General features: G+C 34.7%; 1 protein-coding gene across 1 annotated transcript in view; it reads left to right on the top strand.

Moving 5' to 3' along the window:
* LOC109588371 (uncharacterized) overlaps positions 1-3,159 on the top strand; it is an 8,134-nt gene extending 4,975 nt beyond the window's left edge. Inside the window, exons 29-40 of the mRNA XM_020004551.1 lie at positions 624-675; positions 727-885; positions 927-990; positions 1,043-1,236; positions 1,285-1,303; positions 1,358-1,420; positions 1,464-1,527; positions 1,576-1,739; positions 2,220-2,432; positions 2,476-2,740; positions 2,795-2,982; positions 3,037-3,159. Coding sequence (XP_019860110.1) covers positions 624-675; positions 727-885; positions 927-990; positions 1,043-1,236; positions 1,285-1,303; positions 1,358-1,420; positions 1,464-1,527; positions 1,576-1,721 — 761 coding nt within the window. The 3' untranslated portion in view covers positions 1,722-1,739; positions 2,220-2,432; positions 2,476-2,740; positions 2,795-2,982; positions 3,037-3,159. The remainder of the gene's footprint in view (positions 1-623; positions 676-726; positions 886-926; positions 991-1,042; positions 1,237-1,284; positions 1,304-1,357; positions 1,421-1,463; positions 1,528-1,575; positions 1,740-2,219; positions 2,433-2,475; positions 2,741-2,794; positions 2,983-3,036) is intronic.
* The last annotated feature ends 875 nt before the right edge of the window (positions 3,160-4,034 follow it).

Raw genomic sequence — 4,034 nt, 5'->3', positions numbered from 1 at the left:
TGAGCCTCGCTTGGGTTACGGTGTTGGTTCCCATCACTTACTCCCCCATATTTGTGTAGTCTGCCTGTAACCATCCTGAGTCTCTATTCGGGCCCCCTGGGAGGGGGGGTTCCTCTGAATGGCCCTCCTCTGAATGGCCCCTTCTTACAATGTGGGGCACAAACCCTAAGCCGGCTCTCCAATTGAGCTGCTCTCTTAGTGGGTTCCCAGCCCGTGGCAGGGGGCATGACCATTGGTTACCCATGGCATGCCCGCTGTTGGCGCCGGACCATTCGGCGGCGTTGACATGCCACTGTTGGTTGTGATGGGCATATCCGTATGCCCACCTGCACATTCGTGGCTCTCACTGTTAGCGATGGACCAGTCGGTGGCTCTGACATGCTATGGGACACCTCCCAGTGCAGCATGCTCAGATGCTTCCCTCACAGCCATGGCATCATGCTCTTGGTGCTGGACCATTCGGCAGCACTGATATGTCATGACCAGCTGTGCTCCTACCGTTGATGCGGTTGGTCTTATCCATGTACTCCTGGGGTTGTTACCAACCCCCCGGCTGTGGTTACAGGCAGGATCTCGGGGAGTGGCCCTCGCGAAATTCCAAACCTCCTCCCTCCTCATTTGAGGTTTCCGGAGGCCGATAGTCATTAAAGTAAAGAAACTTATTCTAATACTAAGGTTAAGTATACTAATTACTTTTAATTATTAATATGATGCTTAATTTAATAGGAATCTCATTCAAAAACAAAGAAAGCAAGGTCTTCCAATTTTAGAAAGAATTAATCTTGAAGGAGTTACATCAATAACTCTAAAACTTTTATGCGGTGTGATTTATAAAAGAATTACCAGAGTACCCAGGAGCACCCTGAATCCTGATGAATTTCGACAGTAATTATTTTATTAAAGTAATTTGATTTTAATATTTATAGGCAATATGAACAAGTTATTCAACCAATACAAACAATTCTTCTTAATAATGAAATAGTTGAAACAGTAAGAATAAAAGGAAAAACATTCAAATAGTCAATAATAATGTCTCTGATAGTTGATTGATTTACTTCATCATCCAAAAGATGACATAGCATTTCAGGTTTTGGCTTGTCTTAATGTTTTACTCTATCCTGGAAATGAAGAAGCTCAAAAAAGAATAACTTTGCATGTCAATCAGCAAGACAAAAATCTTTTTGTACGTGTCCATCAAATATTAAGAAGAACTCAATCTACTCTCAATAAAGCAAAGTAGGCTAATGCTTTTAGCAATATTATAATGCTTGTGTCATTTTTTAGAATGGGCCAAGCCATGGCTGTAAGTTTGAAGAATTTTTTAATGATAAATAGTTATACTTCATTTCAATTTTAGCAAATAGCAGCATTGATTCCAGCAGAGGATGATCATGACTCATCATTGCCCATTAATTTAATGGTAAATAATTAAGCTATGATTTATTAATATTAAACATTTGCAGAAAAGAAGAAAAACTCGTGTATTTAATAGAAGGCGAAGAGCAGCTATAAAAGGGACTAATGAATGTATGATATTTAAATGGCTAATTTAATAATAATGAAATTTATTTGTAGGTGATAAAGAAGCAAGAGGAATAACTTCTGCTGTTGAACAAAATGTAAAAGCTGAATTTATTGATCATCGTATCACAATGGCTGCCTTGAATTTCCTCTCATGGTTATGTGATGGGCAACAAAAAGACATGCAAGACATCCTTTGAGACGACAAAACGTTTAGTGTATGTCTAACATTATTGAATAATACCTTAATGTTGCATGAAAATTAATGCTAAAATTTTGATGGTTATGTATAGATCTGTTTGCCTATAATGAAAGCAACCAAGGTTTCTCCATTTTTCTTCCATGTAGCTTTGGTTAATTAATTAAAAGTGACTAAATACTGTATATGCCATACAATTATTTTGCAGAGATTAAATTTCACAATTTTTGCATTTGGAAAAATTTGCAAATTAAAATCCGCAAATAGCATGATGATTATAGTAAGTGGGTAATTACATCGCAAAATTTTTATTTGCAAATACAAAAATTTAGCCAAATTGCAAAATATTACAACCACAAAATATATGGCATAAGGTATTACTGAGTTTTAGTTGACTACCATACTTTGTCAAAATAATTTTAATTTATATGTGGCGACAGTGTTGCCATTTAAACCACAGTAAACTGCTATATTATTGTATTGTTTTTCCCTAATACAGGGATCTAATATTGTTAGTCAAGTTGCTTTTTTACTCCATGGAATCACTGAAAATTTTAATGAAAGCAATGTATCAGTTATCCAGGATGCAGTGAAAGCATTGATAGAAATGTGTGCTGGTAATTATAGCAATCAAGTGATTGCTTTCAAAGGACAAGTCACACAGTCTGTTGAGACAATAATGCAAAAGGACTTTTCCAGTGCTGGTGCTACAGTTAGTCAGCAATAATTCAAATTGCCACAACAGATATTTTTAGGATCGTTACAAACTCAAATCTTCTTGCATTGAATTGCTGGAAGTTATGCTAGAAGAAACAGATGAAAATTCTCCACAGCTAGCTCAATGGATAATAAATCACTGGAACATAGCTACATTTTTAAAGGCTATGTTTGAATTTTGGCAAGCATATTTAGGGCCTTTTAATGTTTCTACTCGTGAACAACTACGAAACAGTGTGTTTCGTGCTTATCATGTACTTCGAAGAATTTCTGATTATAAAGGAATCAGTGTTGACGAATTAGGTTAATATTTCTATTGATATTGTTTTATCGTATAACTTGACTCTATACATGTAGTGGGATATGAAAAACACTCTAAAAAAACTGATCCTACAAGCTTTGATAAATTATTTGATGAAAGTGTAGATGATGCTAAAGGAATGTGGCAACATTGTCAAGATTGGTCAAGAAGTATTGAAGTTGTCTACAAAGCTAAGAGTGGTAAAAAAATTCTGACCCGTACCTATTTTCTATATGAACCCCATGTATGTTTATGCCATTTTTGAACTGTACCAATCCATAACTGATTTATGTTACAGAAACATCTTGGTGAGAGTGAGAAAAATACTATAATGCTACGCATCAAAAGAAATACACCTCAGGAAAAACTCTCTGATCTTCTCAAATGGACAGAAGCTATTAGATCTGCTCAGGAGTGGAAAGTATGATATTAATATAGATAATCTATAAATGAGTAGAAAATTTATTACATTGTGTCATACATGTTATTATGCAAATATTTTAAAATTTAGATCTAATAATTTTATGTATAAAATAAATACTTATAATAATAATGGTGTCTGTTACTATCAATTGTTTTGAATTTAATAGAAAAAAGTAAAAAAATCCTGGAAATTTTACTGGCTCTTGTGGGCATCGTGAGTTTATCTCTATATAACCAATACTATTATTATTTTTAACTTTAGAACAACAAGGCATTTCATCTTATTCTGGTTAACAATACTTATAAATGCAATTGTACTATTTTCTGTCACAGCTCCATCAGAGTAAGCCTAAGTTTATTATAATAAAACTTAATAATTCATTCACAGTTATGACAATGAAACCTGTGCTGTCGATGGTGATTGTAATAGTACTACTCTACTCTACTTTAAGCCCATTTTGAAGCCTGATACACCTGTATGGTATTATCCAGCCTTTTACATTCTTGGCATTGTTCATATGATACTTGCTTTGTGGATGGTTTTGCAGTATTTTGCAAAGCATTGGACTAACATACGTTTCGAAATAGCAATTACTAAAAAAATTATGTAAGCCATTTAATTTTAATTTTAAGCCAATGTTTTTGTCATTAGGCATGAGGCTAAAAAAGGACTTTTGCGAAGAAAGTATCTTCATAAGTTTTTTAGGAAGCTCAACAAAATTTTCTGTTGTGGAAAATTTCGTTCAGAGCCTCCTCAACCTGAAAAATACTTTCAAATATTTTTCTTCAGTTTTGAGCCACTATATCGTATCCTCTTTGTTATATTGTCTGCATTGGGCCTTGCTGTAAGTAGCTACTTCTACTGTGGTTGCA

Source organism: Amphimedon queenslandica, unplaced genomic scaffold (genome assembly GCF_000090795.2).
Source record: "Amphimedon queenslandica unplaced genomic scaffold, v1.1 AMPQUscaffold_12129, whole genome shotgun sequence".
Lineage (NCBI taxonomy): Eukaryota > Metazoa > Porifera > Demospongiae > Haplosclerida > Niphatidae > Amphimedon > Amphimedon queenslandica.
The sequence above is the reverse complement of the archived record's forward strand: the minus strand, read 5'-3'. Positions and strand labels throughout refer to the sequence as shown.